Source organism: Pecten maximus, chromosome 2 (genome assembly GCF_902652985.1).
Source record: "Pecten maximus chromosome 2, xPecMax1.1, whole genome shotgun sequence".
NCBI lineage: Eukaryota > Metazoa > Mollusca > Bivalvia > Pectinida > Pectinidae > Pecten > Pecten maximus.
Window position 1 is genome coordinate 39,028,731 of NC_047016.1, and position 25,672 is coordinate 39,054,402.

Consider the following 25,672-nt stretch of genomic DNA (forward strand, 5'->3'; position numbering starts at 1 on the left):
CGTCAAAATATCTTCGTCGCCTATAGGAGACAAATTTTAAAGTATTTTTCTTTTTTTACCCACAAATCAACATTATATCTCACTACGCATGTGCTTTTTAGCGACAGAATGAACGGAAATAAAAACAGATTTTGAAATTCTGATCGACTGGGGTACAACTTTACAGACAAAACATTGCACCCCACTAGTCGACCCTGGCCGTTCGTCCGTCCGTCTCCCCACTCTGCAATTGTATTCAGAACAAACACGAAGAATCAAGTACGAATTGCTTTAAACTTGTTTTTGTATTGTGCATTGAACGTTGATTACAGGGGCCAGACACCTTGATACAGGTCAAATGTCGGGAATGCATATATGCAGGTGTACAGCTACTTATAACCTAATAAGGCTATATAACCGTATCTAGCCCCTGTGATTCCGACCTCTATGTGTACCTGCTACTGTGTACGTACAAAGGGATTAGAATATTTTGACGTTATTACAATACTAATCAGGATCAAGAATTTCATTTCTATATCAGCGAACGTTATTATTTAGCACTTACACTACCGAGGCCGTAACTATCACACTTATATATTGTAATTATGTGTCGACCTCAACAGAAAATGTGAAGGAAGATTTGTTTTTATTACTTAACAAGGTAAGTGATACCCTCGACTACGATATGGTTATAGAAATTATTATATAAGAAATGTACATATCTACTTATAGCTTAATATAGCTTAATTGATGCCTCATTTCCTCTTAATTGCATTTTGTGATCACCTGTTTGCGTATTAAACTGATTATCTACATAATTAGCGAAAACATTGAACGTTGTATCACATTGAAGTCCATATAGTAGAAATAAATGTATGCATACCTTTAAATTTCATAAAATACTTCAAAGTGTCGCTGTCACTGTTATTTAAATATCATCCATAAAACGCTTTAAAAAAATCTATAAACCAATGTAGATCTTCTTTCTAAGGCAAAAAAATTGCATAAACTTATCCTCATAAAATAAACCAACAACAAAAATCACGTAAAGAACTTGCAGTGACAGCTATCTCTTCTCGAAATACATAATTTTGTCATTTGATGTCCCTAACACAATATATATTTCATTACTTGTATCACTAATTACAGAGAGAAAGATGGCAAATGAATCGCTATAATATAAATGTTATTTAAGCCGGATTTATAAATTTATAAGGATAAAGAAATATGACTTTTGTATTGAAATTTACCTGAGATTAAAGTCGACTGTAATATATTCTATGTGCATTAACCATCGACAGGTTTCCTGTAAATCGTTTAAAGGAGTTTAATCCTTGTACAACAAACCACACGAGTTGTTATATAGGGACGGGTTTCGGAGTGGATCTCAGTAGGTTAAAGTCAGAAACCATTCGGGCAAGTTACGTTCGGAAGACACATCTCCTTCCGGAACACCTCGTTTCATTTTCCTTGTACTTTTCAATGGTCTCCATTCGATATTTTTGCCGTTGTTTGTTTTTTTAATAAGGTCAGGGTAAAATGTGCCACTGCGACAACAAAAAATTGGATACGTGATGGGAACGAGGTGTAGACAATAATTTGAGTTTGGGAGGAGGTGGGGCGAGGTTGGATGGAATCAGAATTGGTCCAGGTTGAGTTTTGGTAGGGCTGAATCAGGTTGGAGTTGAATATGGTTGAAAGTGGGTATGTTTGGGGGTAGATGGGATTGAGTTTGGTGGGGATGCGTATTGATGGGGTAAAGTTTGTGTGAAGTTGAGGTTTTTTGGGGCTGTTTTTAGGTAGGATTGAGTTTTGGTGGGGTTAAAGTAGTGCAAGTTGCATGAGTTTGGGCGGAATTGAGTTGGGTGGGAGTGAGTTTGGGTAAGATTTAGTTTGCGTTGGGAAGACTTAGTTGGTAGGTTGAGTTTTGTTTGGGCTTAGATGAGGTCGAGGTAGCATTGACGGAGTTGAGTTCGGTTGAGTTTGGTTGGGTTAGGTTATTTCAATCTAACAATACTTCTGTATCCTTGTGCTTCTTTCCCAGCAGATTCAACCAGCCCGTCCAGGATGTCTGTGGTTCCTAGTTCTGCAGGACGTCCAACATCGGAAGGAATAAAATCCAGTCAAGCTGCCGCACCCCTCCCATCCCACGGGGTTTTCCAGGAACGACCCTGTCCCAACCATACAGGGAAATGGCTCGTGATGGTGTGTACTACGTGCCGGGACAGTTTCGTCTGCCTCACGTGCATCAACTCATCCCACATTGGCCACATGTTTGTGGAGATAGAAGAGTACCTCGCCCTGAAGCGACATCTGTTTTCTAGACTAAAACAAGTTGCGGACACCAAACTCACGACTCTAAAATCAAGAATAGAAAAAGCAAAAAACACGAAACAGGAAAGTACACAAAACATGAAAGAATTGACAGACTACATAAAGAGTCGGTCAGATGAGATGAAAAAGCAGGTTGATGAGATATGTGAAAAATATACAACTCAATGTCGTAATATCGGTCAGAAAAACGACGATTTGCTCAAACATGTCGAAGACCGGATGCAACGCCATTTTGATGATTTGTCGGAGGCAGCAGATCGTTGTAAAGACGTGCTAGAACAGGAAAGGTACCAAAATCTCTTACACACCGAGAAAAATCTTAAACAACAAAACAGTCGACCGTATGACCTTTTCCCAAACTTGCAAAGTGTTGGAATAGTAATGTCAGACAAAATGACAAGAATGATGACACAGTTCGGATATATGGACACTCCGATCTGGAAACCAGATGCGGAAGGACCGGGAAAGGACGAATGGGGCGAGGATTCGACAAAGGACGCAGAGCCGTACCAAGTTCAGGTACTTAGCACCTTCCAAATGAAATCCGAAAGGCAGGTCCTGTCAGTCTGTCCCATCGACAATACTTCCGCTTGGCTGATTTGTACCGGAAGTAACGAAGCTTCGCTTACTACAAAAAAAGGTGACATCACCGTACACATGCGCGTCAAGCCTGGCGTGAAGCTAAACGATGTCGTCTGCTCAGCCGATCGAAAGAGCGTTTATTGCTGTGCTCAGTCATCCGTGAGAACTATTCTTCCAGACGGGAAGTACAAAGTGCTGTTTCGGACCGATGATTACGCTAGCAGTTTATGTGAGGGGAAAGATGGCGGCATCATCGTTTGCCATGACGACAAAGGCAAAATGGTAGAGTACAATGGTCACGGTGACGTAATCAAGGTCATCACGGAGGATATGGATGGTTGGAAACTTTTCTCCTGGCCTAGGAGAGTTCGGGTGAACCGGAAAAACGGAGACATGGCTGTCATCGAGGAAACAACACCGAGACACGTTGCTGTTATGGACAGCAATATGGACGAGCTGTGCAGATTCCAGGGAATTAAAGATTCAGGAAAAGGCGAACAAAAGCCAGACGAACAAGATTTTCTACCACGCGATATATGTTTTGACAGGAACAATGACGTCATTATCGCCGACTACGGCCATGGCTCTGTGATCGTGATTGATAGGGATGGGCGACTTATACGGACGATATGGAGAGATGAAATGCCTCCCACGAGCTTGGGACTACAACCCAACGGGGACCTATGGGTGGGCTTCCTGGACGGACAGGTCAAGATCTTCAGATATATTGAACATTGATATTCAACCATAGCATCATTGTCCTAAGGGGTTTACCCGCTGAAGTGACAGCTCTAAAAACATACAACCTTTGAAGGATTGTGTACTAATAATGTGGTCTGCAATAGGATACAGTTTTTTTGTAGTGTACGAAGCTTAAATCAAGAAAGATAACTCGTGTTGATTGATCTGAAATTCGCATGCAATTGTTATATGCTAATATACATTATTTGCAATTAAATATATCGTTGTGTTTTCTTTTTTTTTCATATTTGAGATCAATTTTACAATTAGATAATGGGGGAAAAAAACAATTACAAATCAGGTATCTTAAAAGATGTTCCGAAATTTTTATATGAAGCTGTATAATCCTGATCGTAATATATCAGATGTACATTTAGATGTTTTGAACCTTATTGTAAATAAAATAAGTGATGTAATGACGTTGGAAGAAGCTTGTAAAGTATTAAGACTTATGAAAAATAATAAAATTCGGAATTTGGAAATACTAAAGTATACACACGCAAAATGTCTTGTGGTCAATTTGACCTGAAATTGACCTGAAATTGACCTGAAATTGACCTGAATTTGACATGAATTTGACATGAATTTTTTTTTTCATATCAATTACAGGTCAATTTCAGGGTCAAATTCAGATCAAAATCAGGTCAATTTCTTGACATGAATTGACTAATCTGCTCTTTTCAGGTCAATTTGACCTGAAAATCTTGACCTGAAATTGACCCGAATTTGACCTGAATTGACATGAAGCCATTTTGCCTGTGTAACTTTGTAGTTCGACCTTTAAGGCTATAAGAAAGATAATCAATCAATCTTAAAACGTCGTGGCATTGTTTTATGCATTCCATAAGGGGATAAACCTAGACATTTTATAAAAAAAAAAGAGGGGAAAAGTTGCACGCCTATCACTCTGCTAAATGTCGTTTAAAATAAGTTCTGGTACAATAGCATATAGAATTGTAGTGGGAAATGATTGAATGACAAACACAAGGTGTTTCTCGGGGTACTCCAGTCAACTCGCACGGTAAAATCTGGGCCAACGAGAGTGATTATTATAAGCTGATAAAACGCGTTTGGCAATTGTTGTAAAATAAATAAAGTTTATGTTTACAATGAAACAGCGTATTTCCTGAAGAGGTCGCGATACTGACCATAACACTCTCCCCTCGTCTAAATCAACCTGTATCAACTGAAACTTTGTCGCTGATTTTTTTTTTTTTTTTTTTTGCTTGCAAGCAACAACTGTTTCGGAAAAGAGCGATGTTACTTTCAAGAAATGAACATCATGCTTATTATACATTTATTGATACCCTTACTTGTTAGGTTGTAACTATATACAGATCAGGGAAAGTAGCGTGGCTAATATTGAAGAGTTATTTATTTCAAGTTCTTTATTAGTACATCCGAGTTAATCCAATCTACACGGCCAAGAAAGAATACTTTAGTATTGTTATTTAAAGATTTCATAACATTGGTTTATTTGGTTTATTTTGTTTAACGTCCTATTAACAGCCAGGGTCATTTAAAGACGTACCAGGTTTGGAGGTGGAGGAAAGCCGGAGTACCCGGAGAAAAACCACCGGCCTACGGTCAATACCTTGCAACTGCCCCATGTAGGTTTCGAACTCGCAACCCAGAGGTGGAAGCTAGCGTCAAAGTGTCGGGACACCTTAATCACTCGGCCACCGCGGTCCCCATTTCATAACATGTAAGATGGGACTGGTAGGCGAATTGTTCAATGTTATAAATACTCTTTTTATTTCTAATTAAAGAGTGAATGTTCGGAAAAAAACTATTTGGTCCATAAACTTATTGATGTTATCATTGATACAGGAGGTTTTTTATTGGTAGATCCGCAGTCTAGATATAAAACAAGCGCGAGGTGACTACTGCTGCAGTCTGTGTCGGCGGGCGGTACTAGCTAGACCATAATCTGAATGATCAATAGTCTCATTTTTACTTTATCTATTTGTCTTGCCTGCTTTGTCGAGGTTTAAATTCATCTTCTTCGCTAATACGGAACAAAATAATAAAATTTTGTGGTGCAAATCACTTGTTTATAGTCTTGTGGCTTTCAAAATGAAATCTTCAACACTTTTTGGAATAGTGTATTTATCGATGGGATTTTGTTTACAAAACAAAACTAGTCACTACCTAAACAAACTTGATGTCTGTCTTCGAACGTATCATTCGTGTGTCAATAATCCAACAAATATTCACTGTGGTTGTGACCGGATGTGTATATACTATGATAACTGTTGTTATGACGCGGCGGCCATTACGGGGGAGGAGGTGAAGGAAAATGGTGAAGATGACGTACGCCGAAAATATGTTGAAATGACAACTTGTGAAATGATCAGTTTCAAAGAAAACATTATAATATTAAGACAAGGGGTGTTTATGGTATCGTCCTGTCCTGTCACTTGGAGCGGCGACAACGATATCAGGCAAACTTGTGAAAAGGATATTGATACTGATGTCCGTGACATGGTACCGGTTTTTGACACCAAAACAAATGTAACGTTCAAAAACCGCCAATGTGCAAAATGTCACAAAGTTCAAAATTATGTACCATGGTTATTGGAGATAGCATGTGTATATGAACAGGTATCCACGTCACTTTCTGTAATCGACTCTGTGATGGCAAGGATTCATAGTGATTTCTGTAGTTACCACTTCAAACCGCCAAATGTGAAAATAACTTACTGCTACCAACAATTCCACTATGACATATCGACCAATTTTTATCGTCTACAAAACTCCTCCTGCAGAAACCGTGTACTTAGTCCAGTTGTGGTTATGGAACCTGGAGTCAATCCTCTCTTCTTTAGAAATGTACACTGTCTGAAAGCCAATAGCGGATTTTCATATCCGGACGTTTTAAATATAACACATTGTCCTACATTTAACAAAAAAGACACCATTTACCAAGAATTCCCAACACTCAGTAGCCTGATTGATTTTTCATCTCTGATATATTCCCAACTAGAAGAGAGAAAATGCAGAGACACTGATATACTACTATCTGACGAGGTAAGAAACGTGTCATCATAGCTTGTGTAGGCGAATAACTAAATGTCAAGGATAAGCAGGTTACGGTCTTTAGACTTACACCAGCCAAATCATTTCAAAAGGGTGACAACTGCAACAACATGCTAATTACTGCACATTTAAAATAAAATAATTTCAGCCATGTCATCTTTTTTATAAGCAAAAACCTATGTAATTCCATTCCTTTTGGTGGGGGGTAATATGATATAATTTTACCAGTTGTAAGTATCCTTCTTTCAATGCTTTCAGAACACAATTACATTGGTCAAAATCCACCGGGGTATGATGTTGATAAAATGTCAAAATGGTTTCAGTCTTTACCTACCTTTTAGTACATTGATGTTTGATACGTCACGTGATTCCTGTTCGGATTCTAGCCAGTATAATACTATATGGAATAACTTTATAACCTATTTTTAAAAAGTACGAAACGTTTGATAAATGTGGCAATGTGTAGAATTGTTACTGTTCACTAAATAGGGATCTACGTATTCAAAATGTAATGAGAGAATATTAAAACAATAAAATATCATTAGATATAGTGTCGATTTTAATAAAATTATGGGGACAGATAAAAGGGTTGTATATTGTTTCATTCATATGTGACAGTGGCGTCAATCGCGCATTGGTATACTGTAAAAGTGGATATTTTCGCGTGTTGAAATTTTCGCTTAGCCAGCTTCCAAAGTGTTCGCGGTGTGGATATTTTCGCGCCGTCAAGATATTTTTGCGCTAACTTGTATCTTTTATATTTAGTATTTTTATGTGTTAATATATTCGCGTGTGGAAATTTTTGCGGAGATTTACTGATAGCGAAATAAGCGAAAATTTCCACACCGCGAATATTTCCACTTTTACAGTATAATTAAAACCTGACGCGGCCCAATGTACAGGGTGTCAAAAAAGCAAAAAAAACAAAAATCAAAAACAAAAACAAAAAGAAAAAAGAAAAAAAAAGAAAGAAAAAAACCCGTGGCTAACTGAGTTGGAAAAACTCAAAGCTTCAAATCTTTGAAAGGTGATACTCGCAAAGAAACCAAAAGTATATAGTATATGTTATATCATCGATGATTCTCTTTTAAAGAGATTTGTGGCGGTTGTGACTTGCGGCAATGTTTGTTTACATGCGAGAAACCACAAATATACAGTCTAGACCGAAACACTGCAACACTGAATGTACATGTATATCTGAAAAGAACATTCAAAATTTTACTGATGACATTTTTATCCCACCAGTTATAGCCAATAAACGTGATATTTATATTTACAAATAACTATTTTTTACAAACTTCCATTGACATGTAAGAAACTGTTTACAATACAAATAGTTTTTTGCTAACTACAAAATGCTTCAAATAATTTATAATTGTACCAAGATTCCGTGTCAACGTGTATTGGAATAAAGATACTAACATGCATTTATTTTACTTGTTCACTGCTGATATAGTTGCGGTGGTGTAGTGGTCAATACATTAGATATCAAATACAGGGAGTGGGCGTTCTATTCCATTTATAAATATCTTTTTATGCACAAGCTCGAAACAAATTTTGAATATTTGTTTTACTGATATTATCTCTCAATCTTAAATCCTTTTATTAAATACTATAACTTTCCAGTACAACATTATATCCCCACATGCAGACAGCTTTATGAAAGATTTTCGTCTATTATTCTAATTAGATATGAATGAAAGAATATGTTGATTCCATTTGAAATAAAACATGTTATTTTTTGAATGGGTATATTGTAGACTTCCACTTGAACGTCCCTGGTTCCATTCATTCTGATTATTTTTTTTGACATGTAGTTTTTTTTTATGTTTTTTTTTCTTAGCAAGCAAAATAATTTTTCAAAAAGATCATTATTACTATGGCAAGATGCTGGAACTAGTCAAGACTAGTATGAATTGAGATATGTATTGTATACTATATTTATATATGTTTATATATTCTTTATTTAGTATAGGGACCAACCAACCAATTGTTTTTCCATAGGAGTATATAATTAATATTCCTGACTTCAATTTGACCATTATGATTTATATCAACAGTTTAGGGCCTCATACAACACTTTAACCAAAATTGGTCAAACTTTTTCCAGGATAGCCATTTTGAAATTTGGTGAATTCCACAGTTAACATTCTAAGAAATCTGAAACTTTCACCTATCAATTAAGACCTGAACATTAGAATAAAAACTTAATCGAACTCACTAAATCGATATCAACATTGCCTATGGCTACATATCTATTTTGGAAGTTCAAGATATACTTGCCAATCACTGACTGCCAAACATTTCATTCCTGTCTCAACCTTGTATACACAGGGGCAAGTTTCAAAAGTTTATTTTTCAATTGGTTGGTTGTTTCCTAGTAAACATGATTGCAACGCTACATCAGAAACGTGTACTCAATTATCCATCATAATTATTTCATTTTGATATACATCTGGTATATAATATTGCTATGCATGTACTTAAATAAATGTTGTTACTTGTTAGAATAAACGCTGGGAATTCGTTTGCTGAATGGTCGACACCTCAGTTGTATCATACTACCCCTGTTAGTAAACAGATTTGGTAATCAGTGTGCTAATGAAAATAATCATAATAATGTAAACTTAATAAATAAATGTCACCTTAAACATAAAAATACATGCAATCGATATAAGTTGTTAATGGAAACCCCCATTAAACACAGTTATCTTTTTACTGTTTAAATTAATTAATTTCAATATAGAAATTGTATTTATTTATTGTTTTTGTTTATAACAGGTTGGCTGCCAGCGTTTGTACTGCCCTGCTCGATCAGAACCATCAAGTGGTAAATGTGCCGATATAAAACATAGGAGTGACGGTTTTACGCTAGATCTCTTGTTTGAGGTTAACGAAGAGATAGACTATGGGTACAGTTTAAACAGAAAAATTACACAACTTGTGGAATTAAGTTTACATTTATCAGTGTTTTTTACCTGGGTTAATAAAAACACTGTTAGAATTATACCTGGAACACAAATGAACTCTTACAATGTCTGTTCTGTCATCCATGTACATCTTCCTGTAAGAGTATTCGATTCTGATGTCGGTCTTGAATCTCAAAGGTCAAAGATTGCATCACTTTTTGAAAATTACACTCAGTGGAATTTAGATGGTAGCATTATGAAACATGTTTCTGACACACAAAATATGACGTGTCAGCCAAATACCTCTGTTAGCAATCCAGATTATCTTCTGAACCCGATTTCTGTCGACAATGATCTACCCTGTCCTGCAGTCAAACTCCAATATCGGGGGAAACCAATCGAACAGTGACATTTTGGTCAGCAATGGAATCAATATTACATCACTCGAACACTCGTACTTCCATCTTGACGGAATTGTTATCTCTCCGTTGGATATTGTGTTCGCGAACGAAGATCACTTTTTGTGTGTCGATAAATTTGTATCGAAATATCAAGTTGGTGATGATCAATTGAAAGGTAGCATGGCTAACTACAGGAGCATTATCAACACAATATGTACATCTATCTCAATAATATGCATGGTTTACTGTCTGATACAGTACTGTACCATTCCGATTTTGCGTGATGGTAAATCCGATCTGTTAATTGTTCTTATATCATTTTTACTCATAGCCCAGATCGGCTTTTTGCTTTCATCTCAAAATGCATTTCCAAGTAGTTTCTGTGAATGGATTGGTATCCTTCAACATTTTACGTGGTTAGGTGCATTCGTTTTTATGTTTCTCTGTTCATATCGCTTTAATGCCGATATAAGATCCCTTCAAAGGTATACCAAATCAGAAAGAGCCATAGTTACAATGAAATATGTGCTGGTCGGCTTTTCTCTACCGTTTGTTTTCACTGTCTGTACAAAAGTCTCGAATTTGTCTTTAGAACCGGACGAGAAATGGTATGGCGGACCTACATGTTTCATTTCACAAATCTACGTTCTGTTAAGTTGTTTTGTTGTTCCAGTATTCTTGTGTTTATGTGGGAACGTATATTTATTTATCTCCATTATTCACTATATCTCCTCAACATCAAGCTCTGCCAATTCAAATAGGTCTAACGTAATAGTGTTCATGAAAATATCAACGATCATGGGGTTAAGTTGGGTTGTCGGAATCCTTGCTGTATTGTCACAGTCCGCTATTCTCCTTTTTATTTTTGAAGTGTTATCAAATTTACAGGGATTCTTTATAACAGTTTCTTTCTCCTGCTCTCATCATGTCAGGATGTTTCATAAAGATTGTCTACAGCGGAAGATGGCCGATTCTTCAGCACAAACTTCCATTCCAAACAATTGTTGAAATTTCATTGGTCGTACTTCCTTTCACCAAATTAACCAAAAGGTTCGAAATAAGTTTACATCATAGGCTACTTGAGCGCCCTTTGTTATCTTTCTCCTCTTCCCTCGTGTCTCCTTTCCTTTCTATAATCCTTATGGTATTGATATTTATAACGAGTACTAGTGCATGTTATCAATTGTGTCGTCACGTATCATCTTTTGTTTTTGTTTATTGTAATAATGGGAGAGAGACTTGTAAGTTACAAGAACTTGTGCTCAATCACTTCGATGTATTACTTGTGTTAGTATCAATAAAATATGTTTGAACAATCTAAGTGTATTGACGAGTTGTGTCCCTTTTACCTAAGCTACGATAACTTGGTTGGGAGAGTCTAAAAGCCTGTCAATTCGCAGCATGGTTTCCATTTTAACCCGAAACAAAAGTTGATAACGTCATCAAATGTTGTTTAGCTGAAGTGACAGATGCGAAGAAGTGACACGCGCTTAGACTCTCCCAAATTGGTTCTGACAGATGATCGTTGAAGTTTTAGGCATGGTATAAACTAACCAGGTTTTGGACTCCAAATGCACCAATAATAACAATGACAATAATGCTATTTTGCTAAAGTGATACATTATAGAGCAATGGTACTATTTGACTGAGTTGAGTCTATCAATTATAAGCTTGGTGAATTTGAAAATCGAGATAGATTCGTATTCACCAAACTCTCGTGCTCGCTCGAGACTGCCTCAACAAGAGTCTGGGGAATACGAGACTACAATCGAGACAAATTAGTCATCAAGTACAAAACCTAAATGTACGCTGTCTCTCAAAATAGTATCTTGATAGTGATTTGATTTTTTGACTTCTAAGACTTCTAAGTTTTAGTTAAAATGTAATTTCTATTTTCTCTAGGGAAATGATTCCACCTGCCATTTTTAATCGGTATTTATTACATTTCACCATTTATAATAAACAAGAGCTAGTTGTGGAGGGAGGTATATCAAATGTTATTCTGAAAATATATATTAATTTTATTCTTTTGATATATATATATATGCATATGAATTAATGTGCATGTGCAAGTCATGCATACGAACCTTTACACTTTAAAATTGTCACGGATAGCCATATCAAAACAAGTTAAAAAGTTACAATCCCTTATTATGACGTCAGTTATCATCAGGATCATAGCCCTTTCTTCTCGTCATTGTCTGTTTTAATGTATTAAATTTTGGATATGATACGAATGAAAATATATATTGTATAATAAAGCTACAGTAATAACTGTGGATAATAGTACATTTTATAAAGAGAGTATCAATGACTATAACTTCATATCATTATTTTGAGTTTTACTAATTTTCATCATTGTGATTTTGTACAATGCTGTTGTATCAAACAAAGAAAGACAAGCTGAATTGACAAACCATTGAAAAGGATCATTTTTTGTCGCTAGCGTACCTACTAATTGTCAATGTTTGTACGTTTCGACGCTGTATATTGTGACCTTGAATCGAGTATGTAATTAAATATGTACATACAAAATTGTATATATATCACAGTTTTAAACAGGTTGGGGTTTCGAGTAAGAAAATATTAAAGCAAATTATCTTTAATTACCCAATTGATTACTTTTATATCGGTGAGTGTGGACATTAAAAGACTTTAAGTTAAAAAAAAAAAAAAAAAAAAAAAGTTACAGTCAAGAGTATGCACTGCATAATCTTCCACTACAATAGTGACAATATTGGTGATTTACATTCATTTATCGTGTGGATGTACCTATGTACTCATTACTACAAAATAGAGGAATCAGAAATCTTCAAGTTCAAATATTGTGAAGTTTTACAATAAAAACGTGTTTTGGTATAGTTTTTGGCATTGTAAATACGACTGACACTCGGGCTGGTCTCAAAACTCCCGATATATATATATATTTTTACAGATTATTCGTCCTTGATGACTGTCATACGATCCATATATTCGTAGAAATTCTTCCTATGTCAATTCATTTTCGGAAACTTGCCATGTGATCCTGATAGTAGCAGAGAAATACAGATACAACAGTCTACCAACAAACCATTGTGATTCTGTCCATGTGAACAAAAGGAAAAAAAACATTGTTAAACTTTCTACAAAAATGACAACGAATCTTAACCTCACGGCGTACTTGTTCATTTCTTAATATCCGACAGCTCCAGCAATTTTCTGTTATAAGTGAAATCTTTATTACCTCCCTTTGCCCCCACATTATGGTCTCGTATGGATGCCTTAAGCATGAATCAATAATCTGGAATCCATCTTATTCTAATTATTACCACATAGAGTAATTCAGATATCATGAATAAACTATAATACTTCAGCTAACTATTGTTTTGTTCTCTATTGTCTTACTTGACATTATCCCTCGATTAATCTGGGTATTCAATGGTCGCCCAAACGAGGAATGGTATGGGTTATGTTTCCAGAATAAAACAAAAACAACCAACGTCAATAGGACTTCAAATTCTTCAAATGAGTTTGCTGGAAGGACATCAACCCCAAATACAGATACAGAAGAAACATAAATCGCAAAGGTCATGTTCATTTTAATGTCAATACACAAACAATCAGCACATGACGAGGATTCCTCCAATGATGACATACGATAATAGATCAGACACATTTCCCCCCACACTTCACGGTACAACACAGTTTATGTGGTAGGGGAAAGATTAATAGAACATTTCACGCCTTTTGGGTTGAGACTAATAGAATCGTACATGGGCCTGTTCCGTGGACAGGGATATCTCAACCCGAGTGTAAGAGTTTGGCTAGTCAGCACGAGGCTTCTACATGTTTGATTATTTTTCTCACACACTTTAAAAAGTAAGCAATTGTAACGTGTTGAGAAACTTTTTCATCGCACTTTCATCAATGACCTTGAAATATACGTCAAAATTGATGACGTTATCAATTTGCGATGCGGTTACGCAACATAAAATGATGACGTTACGCTATTGTGAGTAGCGTCATAGCGTGTGTGAGCTGTCTTTTCCATACCAAAAACGGAGATTCACCTGTGAATTATGGGAGAAAGAGGGATCTCAACCTAAGGGGGAAGATTATCAAGTTGACAAACACAAGGCTTTTGCCTAGTGTTTAGCAGCTTAAGAATCTTTCCTCCCTGAGGGTTTACTATGATATCTTGTGGAACTATTCAGTTACCCTGAGTGATGTAGACAAATATATCAATCTGCGGGATCAGATTTTGTACGCTTGGCACTCGGCAAAACATCGTGCTAAACGTAAAAATATTACCATTGGGTTAATCTACATACTGTTCACAAATATTATATCATTCTCCTATACCTCAGAAGAACATTTTCTTTTTTGAAATGGGAACGATAATTACTTTCCCTGACCTACAAAAAAGACAGCCCACACGTGTCATTACTCTGAAAACACAACTCGCAATATGATAATGTCATTACTTTATGTAGTGTTTCCAATCACATTCAAGCAATTATTCAATGACATCAGTTATGTGCGCCATCAATAAAGTCCGATGGAAAGGAGGCAAATGATTGACCACCAATGACAAACATTCCATGACTACATCACACAGTGGTTCGATATTATATCAATCCTGGGGGTGATAGGGTGGAAACAAGGTGCTTATAGAGCACCCACGTCAGAGATGGACCTTTCGAATGACACACCTACATACGTATTTAATTCTATTTTGTTTCCTGTTTAACAGGAAATATTTAAATAACACATTATCAGAAGCTGTCGTCTTCACAAGGAAGCAAATATAAACAAATGTAATCCATATTTTGGTTAACTAATGGAACACCTTGACCTAATTAATGTCCGTCGGTACCATTTTGTAGTAAGGTCGCATGTCAATCATCCGACACAGTTTTAACAACATTCGTCCGGAAATCTGTAGGTTTATTTACAGACAGCAGACAATGAACTTGCGTGTTTAACACACAAAAACGATTTGTTCTTTCGCGGTAAAATGTTATGCACAATATAGTTCATATTCCATTGCTCCCATAAGAATGGCAAGAATCAATTGTCGACTGTGTCATCGCGCTTCGATTTGAACACCGACTTGAATACATTGTGCGCGTGATCTTTGGTGCAGACTGCGCGCGCATAGTACTGAGTGACGTAGGTCTGGTCAGTCTGTCGACAATTTTATGTAACTGTTGAGAATTCGCCGTCCGCCATGTTCCTGGGTAGTGTTTAGACAATTCAGGATATCGGTAATTCATGTAAGGTCGTTCATGGAACTCTTGTAGATTTTGTTTACTCAGAGATTCATATGACCTCCGCTCACGTGACCAGAGTACGGATCGCCGCGCAGACGCAGTGGTAGGTCGACTAACAGAAGTATCAATGGGTCCAAAGTTGGTTTCAGAAAGTTTTGGACCAAATACACTTTTGCGAATAGCTTCCTTGTCAATTTCAGTCTGAAATGATAATAATGATAATAAAGTTATACATGAAGTAGATGATGAAGGAGAAATACTGAAAATCAGGAAAAAGCATTGCAAGCATGACAATAGGAAACACTGATTAATGGTTGTTGAATTATGGAAAGTCTCCGCGGATATATTATAACATCGTCAACAATCCGGTACTTTAAAGTCAATCGTGATACTCACTGAAAAAACCCTTGATCTGTAATACAATCGTTTTCGTCGGGAAATGACAAAGAATAGTCATTCTAAATACAGTGTACGTTAATATATAATAAGTTTTGGATAAAGATGCAGACTATATCTGCCTGCATCCATTATTTACTATTTGATCTGAAGTATCTGATTTTCAATATGATATGAATCCATAATTATTTTTTGAAGTTTTAATATTTGTAGTCTGTAGGATGGGAATCACGGTGTTATGTTACTTACAACTTACCTAAATGATAGACATTGATTAAAGAGTGTTGAAGGTAGAGAAGAATTATATGGGTTTATGGTTATCATCATGATTGCTTTAAGAAATGAAGTGTAGGGTGTTCAATGTATGAAACACGCACGTTTACACTCATAGAACACCTGTTCTTACTCTTTTCTACGATCAATTGCATAAAGAAAAGTTAACTGAACTGGATTCGCATTCAAGGAAAATTTTACTGAAATTGTAGACAAAATACATGAGGAGCAAACGTTTGAAATGAAATTCAGTATGACTTTGGTGAAAAATTGCTTTCATGATAACGGTTCTTAGATTAATTTCCATTAAACTAATAATGCTTCAAAACTATGTTATTATATATGAGCATTCTCGATACTCAAGGGTTTACGTTCACCTTCGCTCTCTACACTACTAGAATGTGTCATGGCAAAATCGAAAACACGCGACTAGCTATTTTATTGGTGTCAGGGAAAAAATGTGACAAATCGCTAAGCTGATGTGTTTCTTTTAAAGACTACATAGGAGCTAAAAGGAAGTTAAAATTCAGTCGTTTGAACGCTATGGCGACCTTAAGATTCGATTTATGTGCATCAAATGATAAAACCAGGTATTTCGTTTTATTCAAATGCTGACTGAGACTTCCGACTTTCCCATGCCATATTCCAGGTTTGCAGAGAGCAAAAGTGAAAGTAACCCTGGAATATTGAGGACGAGATATGAAAATCGTCATGATATAATACACACTGTATAGTTTTTCAATCCTTGTTACGAGTTAAGGGTCATTAGGGGTATCCTAGTCCCCCATCCTAGGAATGAGGAGAACTTTATCCAACATTTACACACCATGCAATTGATCTTATCATTAATTCTGTAACCTAATTATAATCGGCAACTCTATTAGTTTTAATATGAAAATCTCCACCTAATAAATCGATACTTACCTTATAAAATAAAACATTGATAAAATAATTTACCCGACTAAGTGGGACAACACCATTTAATTTGCTACTTAACCTAAGTACTATGGAAGATAAAAAATCGATATTATTGTTTGGCGTTTTCAGTCACAAGGTCATAAAGCAATATAGTGGGCTGTGGTATACTCTTGGTAATTAATGGTTACCTGATAAACCCATTCAGGCCTTTAAAGTCAATACACGTTCCTTTTAATGCAATATGTAAATTAATAAAAGAGACACCACAATGTGTTTGTTTAATAACAAAACGTCCTTCCGAATCGATAACTAAACATATGTGTTGTCAATAAGGCAACTACGGAATCAAATAAAGAGTATATAGATTTTAAAATATGTAAAGTAGCTTGGCGTTCAGTAAACTTAACATTTCGTTAAAAACCGTCGTCAATCATTATCTATTTAGCGCACATAAAATATATAACATATCGTATTGTTTAAAATGTAGGAATGAATATGATCGTAAAATATAGCGTATACATTATGTATTATCCTATCAGCATAATTCTCGTTTCTCACACCCATGGCAAAAAGATAAATAAAGCAATATCTCGTGCGGATGACGTAACGGAGACATATCTGTACGACATTAATCGTACAGTTAGGTGCACTTCATTTCATATACATTCTATTGATAATGTCAAAAAAACCTCTAATCCGTTGCTGGGAACGTTATGATTATTTATTCGATTTTGATTCAAATTTTGAGTAGGTCTTACATAAAAGATTTCAAAAAAAAAATTTTTAACAATAAATTGATAGCAGTTTGGAAAAAATATAATACTTCCATCAAACCGATTTCATACTGATAAAAGAACATTTTTTGACAGAAACAGTTAATCTTTATCCTCCTAGAGGGATGTGGATTATCTCACCTTAAGCAGAGTTAGGACAATACGTCTCCTCATTGCCTCCGTAAGGGACGCTGACCCCTTGTATTCCTTCATACCCAACAGTTACACTGTCAGCCTCGTTCTGGACTGAGCCAAATATAACTCCACAACGGAGAGGGGGTGACTTTAAATAACGTGTAGTACGCACGTGCAAGATCTTATGTTAGAGGTCACACGACGTTTTGACATTTCAAATATTATCGATTTTTTTTTTTTAATTTAAAAATCTAAAACTGAGTAAGAATCTAAATGATCATTAATTAGGGTTTTGTATATAAATTTAGTAGCCGTAAATCAGTCTTAATTAAAGTGTTTTAAAATCAGACCAATAAAATAAAATCACGAAGTATCAAACGATATCTAGCCATACAATGTGATGCCTAGCTGGACTCATATTGCCGAGACTTTAAACAGGGCCGGGCTGTACCAGCGAGACAAATATTGATAAGAAATTAATGTTATTCTAAAAAGAGAAGCCTACCTCCGTATTTAATATACCGGCAACACATGTAAGATACTAGGGATTCCCGTGTCTCCTCGCAGTAGTTATCCTGACAGGCATGACTCGGGGCTCAAAGTATTGACATAACACTACACCATTCAAATACACACTCCACATTAGATTAAACTTCAAACATGACGACGCTGGTAGCAAAAATACATTTTGCACCGGCAATTCATCAGGCAAATCCTTGTTTGTACATAATTATTAGAGTCAATACAGGCTAGAGTCGTCCTATTAAGTTTCATATATACCCAGTATTATATTGTCAGGGTGTGGTATAGCACCGACACTGTGTATATGGCAGACCCTAACTGTAAATATCTCTCCATACTTGGCTCTGAATGTCAATATAATTAGTACTGTCATATCTGAGATTTGTGATGACTGACGTTAGAAATAGAAAAATAAAGCTCATGTGTACATTAGATGTTCATTTAAAGTATATTAAGCACACTTTCACTGTCGTGTACCCGATAAGATGGCGGGCCAAGATGTTCACAGAAGGAAGTAGTGCAATTTAAGCCACAAAATCACTTATTCATAAGAACAATTTGACTGCGACAAATACAAGGTCTTACTCAGAATTAGTTAATATGTATAGTACAACATTTATCGGATGCTTTTGATTTTCAAAAACAGCTTTGAATACTTCACAAAATTTGGCGAACTGTTTAACTCGGCATCGAGGCGTGTTTTGCCGTGGGTTTTTGCTCGCATTGAATGTTCAAAACATATGCTTTTCATTTTGAGAGAGGTAAGCGTAAACAAAATCGTTTTCCTTTGTTTTTGTAAATATTATAGGGATACGGGCGTAAACATCGTATTGCTTAAAAGCGGATGTCATCAGCTATTCTGTCTGGCAATTAAGATAAACATTAGCCTGTTTTGATCAGTTCATATGAGAACAACTCATGGCGAATCACGCCGATTTCACAGTTCGACCAACTTTGCGAATGATTTACAGTTGTTTATAAACTAAGAAACATTCGATAAATGTTATATAAATTCTATCTTTTTCTGAATTAAGACTGTGTAAAAAAGATATTTTGTAGCTGAAAGTGCACTTCTACCCTCTGTGAATTTCTTGGCCCACCATCTTAATAAATGTAAGATAATTAATGTAAGCATTCTAAACTCAAATTCACAAGAATGGTAAATAAAGCCATTAAAATCTTATCAAAATAATAACAAATACATCACAAAAAATGTAACTCATTGTAAGGTTTTCTATATCGACTGATATACCAAAATAAAATATATTTTTAAAAGTGTAATCCAACTTAAAAAAGAAAAAAGGGGATTTTCCTTATTCTTTATTCAAAATCAGGTTTTAACAAGCTTTGATACAATACGTATGACTCTTTATAGCACAGGAATGTAAATTAAGACATTGATATCACTCTATTTTTGAACTTCGTAACAACTGGCCAATCAGTGGCTGCCAAACATTTTATCCCTGGCTCAACCTTGTATACACAGGGGCAAATTTCAAAAGTATACTGACGCTTCTTTTAAAAACAGAATTGCCAACTAAGGAAAATGTCTCGATGCGAGTGTTGAAAATCTACCAATTGTTTAAAACCTACCGCCTTAAGGTCTTCCGCGTCGATGGTAATGGGGTTCCAAACGGAAGAGCGCCGCCTATCGGCCGTTCGTCCATACTCCACGCCAAGGCTCATCTTGTGACTTTTCTGACGATGGAAAGACTTAAGTGAGTTGTCCTTGAGTCGTCGCCTGATGCTAGGACAACTCTGTCATTGTGTCGCTTTCTTCTATATTTGTGCTGATTATCTATCATGAAAAATCACACAAAAAAATGTTGTTTCATATCTAAGTATCTTAATATCACTAACGTTTATGGATGGCAGTAAGACTTTAAATCAAATGAACTTTACAATGGTAACTCAACATTTAGATCTTGAAGTTGTTAATTCATCTCCGTTAAAGACTTGAAATTGATAAAATCAGCACTAAAACATTCAAATTGGTCATTACAACTAAGCACTAACACCTTGACATTTGTAACTCAGCGCTGAGACCTTGACATTTGTAACTCAGCGCTGAGACCTTGATATTTGTAACTTGGCGCTAACATCTTGACATTTGTAACTAAGTGCTAACACCTTGACATTTGTAACCAAGTGCTAACATCTAGACATCTGTAATTGGGCGCTCAAACCTTGACATTTGTAGCTAAACACTTACACCTCGACATTTGTAACTCAGTCCAAAAGCCTTGCCATTAATTTGTAACTCTTCACTGTTACCAATGTGCTGGACACTCAACGTTCAAAACAAAGTGGGGGAAGGGGATGGAGGGACATCAATACAGATGTAATTACTTTTATTTCACTCTATATAATCTTCAGTACGTAAAATGTAAAACACCCAACCTGTCAAAAGTACTTGAAGTAATGGGGGAAAATATGTATTGAAGCAAGACGGGGTTACGAAAAATGGAGAAAATTCTACATAAAAATAGAGAATACCGGTATAAGAACGGAATCGCAATTCTAACTCAGAATCGATGAAACAAGGGCACAATACAATAAAAAATATAGATGTGTATGAAGCCATTGAAAAAGTATAAAAAGAATGAAACCATATGTTTCTTAAGGATAACCGCCTTCTCAATTGGCACCTGCCATACAAATCAATACAATGTCAATGACTGGTTAACCCGACATGCACCGAAATACATTCAACAACCTCATGCTCCTGTTTTCATTTCAGTCTCGACATAATGGACGGTGAACTTTCGTTTTCACTCTTAAGACCATACGAAGATCATAACTTGAAAATAAATAACAATGGGTTTGAGTCTATAACACCACTATACAGATTTAGATATAACAAAAATGGATATGCATGTAGATACGAAAACGTTATAAACTGTTGTACAGATATCGTCATCAAAGAACGTTTCATTTTCCTGAGGTAAAATTTTATGTATAAAAATATTCCTCTTTCCACAATGTTGGCAGCTCAAACAGACGAGGTGTCCTGCTGGACGATCAACTGTTTTATGCTTTTCTTATATTTCTTTTGACATTTGTTGTGTTTCTCCGTCGCCTACTAAATAGTCCTTGTATCACTGCCGAATCAGTTGTATGATGAAAATTTGATTTTAGCTCTACTGTTCTAACTCTGATTTGCATTGAACTGTGGCTTATATCTTTTGTACTTTTGTATAATCTATTTAAACTATTTACTGGATTGTTTAGGAATCACCTTGACTTGTCGCTTTTGCGATATTCTGCCCTATCCACTTGTTTGATGTTACGACATTTTGGACTGATCTTTGACAACATGCCTCTGATCCGTATCAATGGCTTTACCATATTAGGGTAATGTTTTAATATATTTTATATATGTAACGATCTTGGTCGCGTGCCCTCTGATTAGCATGACGAGAGGTTTGGAACAGATTACGTATATATCGATAATGACAACACATGTATATCAAAACGTCACTTTGACTTGGATCAGAAAAGTACCGTTCTGCAAAATTTATCAAGAAACTAAATCAACGTTTCGGAAATACATGTACTCAAGTCTATATAAAAATCCCTCTATGTAAAGTCTGTTGACCTTTGTAGCAACTATTTTCCGCTTTACACATTTCGAATATAAACGGAATTCATTTAATAATTCACGTTCAAGATGGCCACCTTTGATAAAGTCAACTTAACAGAAGAATTGTCAGCCGTGAAATTGAGCAGGTGTATATGTACAGATTTTCGGTGTGTTTGGTTGAACGGGTCAGTGAATGGTTTGTCTACGGTGACGAAACACTTCACGATTAAGCCGCCTAGACGTTAAACTATTTGGCAAGTGCCCTAATCGAAGTTAAAAAAGACGTGCATATTCACTATGTGTATACTTTATATGACACACAGGGTCAAATTCTTATACACCAATTATTTTGTTTGTATCAACTGTACTTTTAGATAAGTATTTGGTAATATATTTGTTTTTATTTTGTTGAAAATGTTTATTCCGTTTTAATTTTGATTAAATTATTTTGGCCGGGATTTATATATCTTTTTTACACGTAGTCCATTCTATTTAGAATGGATAGATTATCACTCACTTTATATCTAGAATGTTAATATTATGGCGATATCTTGAAGTTGTGGATTATAAATAAAATTTTCGAAAATAGTTTAAAGTCTCATAGTTTTATGTAATATAATATGACTTCCAATTAACATACCCATTTCTAGTACACCCATCTTAAATCCGCCTTGACGGCATTTTTGACTTTGAATGTCATGTATTAATGACTTATTTGAGTCGTGATACGATTATGGTTTAATACGGTACAAGGCCTTGTTAAACTGAAAACAACAACACCGTCAATAGTATAATTAAACACACTATATATAAGTGGTGTTATGTTAATGGGATTATATCTAATACTATTACAAAAGTACTAGTGGCTAATTACTTACTGACGTAGAAATAATATCATCAGGAAAACCCGTAATTTGTTTTGTTCTCTGGTCGTCGATAAAAGTAAATACTATTGTACTGTTGGTGTCCGTTTGTATTGTTTCTTTAAAATAAACTGTCATACAGATTTTACACGATCAGTTTTAACAAAACTGGAATAGTGATGTTTTTTTTTTTTAATATTTGAACTCTGTGTGTTAAAGAATTTATAAAAAGGATTGCAATTTTAACTGATAATGAAAGGATACCACTTTGTAAGTTCAGAACAAAAATAATGACCATAATTTATAGAGGAAACTGGCAGATGGAATAATGTGGAGCATCAAAATAGAATACATGTATGTCCATACTGTGATATACTCGTGAAATAGGTGACGAATTTCAGTATTTGTTGCGATGTCCTTTTTTGACTATTTAAAGAAAATAATTTTTCAGAAAAATAGTATTATACACGGCCAAATATTCTTAAGATTTCAGTGTTAATGAACATTGTCTATATCAAAAATATAATGTTTTCTTTGTACATAATTTTTTTGAACAGATGATTCAATAAAATAAAGTCGAAAGTTTAGTAGCTTATTATATGTTGCTGTCGTCGTCGTTGTTGTTGTTTTTGTTGTTGTTGTTATTTGTTTTAGTTCATTTTACAGTTGTTCGACGTCAATTTCGTTGTCTTCACTGAATGACTAATCGCAACTCTGGAGTTCGAGACGTCAAATATTAGACACAAAACCATGTGCATCACAGGACCAGGAGAAAAAAAACAACACATTTGATATCCGTCTGTTATTTCTCTGTCCTCGTCTGTCATTTCGCCGTAACAAATCTGACATTTGTCGATCACATAAGGGCCCAATGCCACATACCATGCTTACGTATATTAAAATGTCCATTGTTATATTTGGCAGAAACTTTATTGTGTGGTGTGTTTTTTTATGATATGATATTTGATTATGTAATTGAATTAGATACTATGGTTCTTTGGTATTTCAAATGTAGACTTTACGTCTTTGTCCTTTAACCCATCTGTCACTCCGGCGGCTAGAAGTACATTTGACGCCTGTCCAGTGTTAATTTGACTGATTCACAATCAATAAAAACATTTAATAAGAATCAAACCCGATATAATACATTTTAAACAATATAGCCTGAATAATACAGTCGTAATCAATAGTTTGCATAGTAAGTCACCGGTGGCGTGTATTAATACTGTCAATAATTTACAATTGTGTATCACGTTTAACAATAGATGGTTTCAGTTTACAAATCCCGTATAATTTCCTCCTACGTTTACACATGCAGAGCAAAACAGCATACCGCCACACGCTGAGACAGTTAAATGTAATTAATACCGTCCTTCGACCCCCTTTTCTATATCTAGTGACGTTGTCCAATGTCGTGGGACGAAACGGCCTAGAACAAAGCTTACTATCTCATCTTCTCGACTATCTAAGATAACCGAGTATAAAATAATAGCAGTTTTCTATACGATATGATGTGTCTATATTTAGAAAAAAAAGTGTACAGCAATGTTTGAATTTAGAAATTAGAAAAAGTTAATCAAAATGATTATATATATGCACTCTCCTGTTAGGTATCTGACCAGCATTCCCCCATTCGATTTATGTGTTAGCCAAAATACTTCACCTTCGTGAAATGATGATATTGTGTTGCTAAACAGCGTAATACTGGAATCTTATTCGAAAATCCCCAATTTAAAAGAGGGCTTTCACTTATTTTTCTCGTGAACGTCAGTTATGTGATAAGCCGAGTGACAGATCAGGTGACCGTATTAAAGAAGATTAAATCCCATGTAACATGTCAAATCCTATTTTTATTAACCACTAAAACTTAAACCAATCACCCGCGTATTTTTACAGATAAAACGCCAGCACGTTCAGTTTTCATGTGACGAAAAGTGTCTTACAGCAAAGGCTAGCAAGCCTTTATGTGGTGGATCAATTTGATAAATTAGAAAATGCGTATGACTTTTTTTGGGCGTACTTGGCTGGTGTTCCACAAATGAACAGGTCTTACATCAAACCGTCTCGAAATGTTGAATAATATGTTCTCAGATTTGCATCAACACAAGAGCTTCAGGTCAGATCATGTGTTATAGCCTTACTCAAATAGTAGGTAGCAGCAATGAATACAAACATTTGATATATAACATGTTTCTGGGTAAAAACAGGAAAATGATATAGGCCAGCTTTTGTCCGTTCAATTTTTCCTTAAAAGAAACTTCAAATTCTTCTTAGGCTTCCATAATTATATATATATATATAATAAAAGGTGTACTGCATGAAATTTGTTGTTTGATGGCTTTCAAGCACAAAATATTCATTATTTTTCAACTGGGATCAGCTAACTGAAAGCAAATTCACCCTTACCTTAAAAACGACTATGGACGTCACGTGCACCTCCCTCTCTGCTGAAGATGATGTACCCTCTCAAATGGCGCTGTATATCCTAGTGTTACATGGACGTTAATGATCTAATCAGTATCGATCCATGTTCGATTGTCTTTATGATTGACACCGTACTTACGGAACGCCTAAATACGGGACTGAAGTTTAAATTGTACCACGTGGGAAGCGTTCGTCTCGTCTTTTATTGTAACACGGTTCGACTTAATTATCATTGTTGATCATGACAAGTCGTTAAAAGTTCAAACAGATCCCAATCATATCAGCTGATATATTTAACCTGAGAGGAACACAGGCAAAGCATGGTTAGCTTGTCACAGAATTACTCATATAACTTATATTTTCCGTAAAAAAGTTTTATTGAAATATAAACGGGATTATTTTCATCATATTGGCATCAAGGCCAGAAAGCTGTGTACAGATACATATATATGTGTATGTTAAATCGTTAAAACTGCGTATAAACATAAGATTTGGATGACAATAGTATGCCGAAGAATATACAAAGTCACACTTGTTTATCAATGCTT

The 25,672-nt window shown here is 35.4% G+C and overlaps 2 protein-coding genes across 3 annotated transcripts; one reads left to right on the forward strand and one right to left on the reverse strand.

The window, feature by feature from the left end:
* Positions 1-523: 523 nt before the first annotated feature.
* On the forward strand, positions 524-3,853 carry LOC117322034. Of its 2 annotated transcripts, none has more exons than XM_033876743.1 (2): positions 524-640; positions 2,027-3,853. In XM_033876743.1, the coding sequence occupies exon 2, from the start codon at positions 2,047-2,049 to the stop codon at positions 3,631-3,633; it is 1,587 nt and encodes a 528-aa protein (XP_033732634.1). In that variant the 5' UTR covers positions 524-640; positions 2,027-2,046; the 3' UTR covers positions 3,634-3,853. The 2 variants fall into 2 exon arrangements, with proteins under 2 accessions (XP_033732634.1, XP_033732635.1); XM_033876744.1 differs by having other exon boundaries at positions 565-640; positions 2,024-3,853.
* Positions 3,854-13,546: 9,693 nt separating this feature from the next.
* LOC117322035 lies at positions 13,547-25,270 on the reverse strand. The gene is made up of 3 exons (XM_033876745.1): positions 25,107-25,270; positions 19,848-20,052; positions 13,547-15,438 (listed from the first exon to the last, which is right to left on the reverse strand). Exons 2-3 carry the CDS (start codon positions 19,938-19,940, stop codon positions 15,001-15,003), a joined length of 531 nt encoding a protein of 176 aa, XP_033732636.1. The 5' UTR covers positions 19,941-20,052; positions 25,107-25,270; the 3' UTR covers positions 13,547-15,000.
* Positions 25,271-25,672: the final 402 nt, after the last annotated feature.